General features: G+C 33.2%; 1 protein-coding gene across 1 annotated transcript in view; it reads left to right on the top strand.

Moving 5' to 3' along the window:
• The first annotated feature begins 610 nt into the window (after positions 1 to 610).
• sergef (secretion regulating guanine nucleotide exchange factor) overlaps positions 611 to 889 on the top strand; it is a 32933-nt gene continuing 32654 nt past the window's right edge. Inside the window, exon 1 of the mRNA XM_036212338.1 lies at positions 611 to 711. Coding sequence (XP_036068231.1) covers positions 673 to 711 — 39 coding nt within the window. The 5' untranslated portion in view covers positions 611 to 672. The remainder of the gene's footprint in view (positions 712 to 889) is intronic.

The following is an 889-nucleotide window of genomic DNA, read 5'->3' as shown; positions in this document are numbered from 1 at the left end:
TAAGTTGAACCATCATTGCTAGAATGTGAAAATATGTTTTTCTGTGCTGTAGAGGATGAGGCATGAAAGCAAAAAACAATAACATTAATTTGTGTAAACTTTGTCAATGTGCTCTTATAAATAAAGTTTATTTGCTGATATGTGTGCCTGTCTGAGTTTCGACAAGTTTTCAGACGGAATAATCAACATCATTAGTCACTGTTGTGCTGCTTGGCTTCCACCAGCATACGAATTTGGCATTTCAATTTTTAATCAATTTATGAATTTTACTTTCTAAATTGTACATCAAGAAATGCCAATTTTCCAACAAAATTCCCAAGTTTTCCATATTTCGGGTGAAAGCCAAGCTATATATTGAATCAATAACTTTTTCAAAAAAGAAAAGGCTGTAAAATGTATTGAAATTTGCTCTCAATATGAAATAATTAAAAAATTTAAAATCTGCAATTTCTTTCATTCACTTAATGTATGGCGTTGTTTGTTTGTTTCTATCCCTGGCATTTTATTTTCTTTTATGTCGTTGCTTTTTTTCTGTACTGAATGTTTGCAAAGGTTAAAGAAAAAAAAGAAATTAGTGACTGTCGTAAACCTGTCTGACCACGTGGGGGCCATAGTGCCCTAAATCCTTCCTAGACAATCTCGGTTGAACCAAAGAAGAAGAAGAAAAGTCTCATGGAACATAGCTTACTGGACTTCTGTTTACAAACCTGGGTAAGTTTTTTTCTGGTTTAAATCTTTAATGTCAATTTTTCAAAATGTGGTCTTTGTGTCTTATTCACCGGAACTGTAAAGTACTTTAAGCGGAACCTTTGTCATTTGTCAAAGTAAAGCGAATTAGCCTCACGTTAACACGTAAACAGCACGCTAAACAGTCACAGAAGGTTTTTTT

The sequence above is a fragment of the Oryzias melastigma genome, linkage group LG6 (assembly GCF_002922805.2).
Source record: "Oryzias melastigma strain HK-1 linkage group LG6, ASM292280v2, whole genome shotgun sequence".
In the NCBI taxonomy this organism is placed as follows: domain Eukaryota; kingdom Metazoa; phylum Chordata; class Actinopteri; order Beloniformes; family Adrianichthyidae; genus Oryzias; species Oryzias melastigma.
This window is presented reverse-complemented; position numbering and strand designations above follow the sequence as displayed.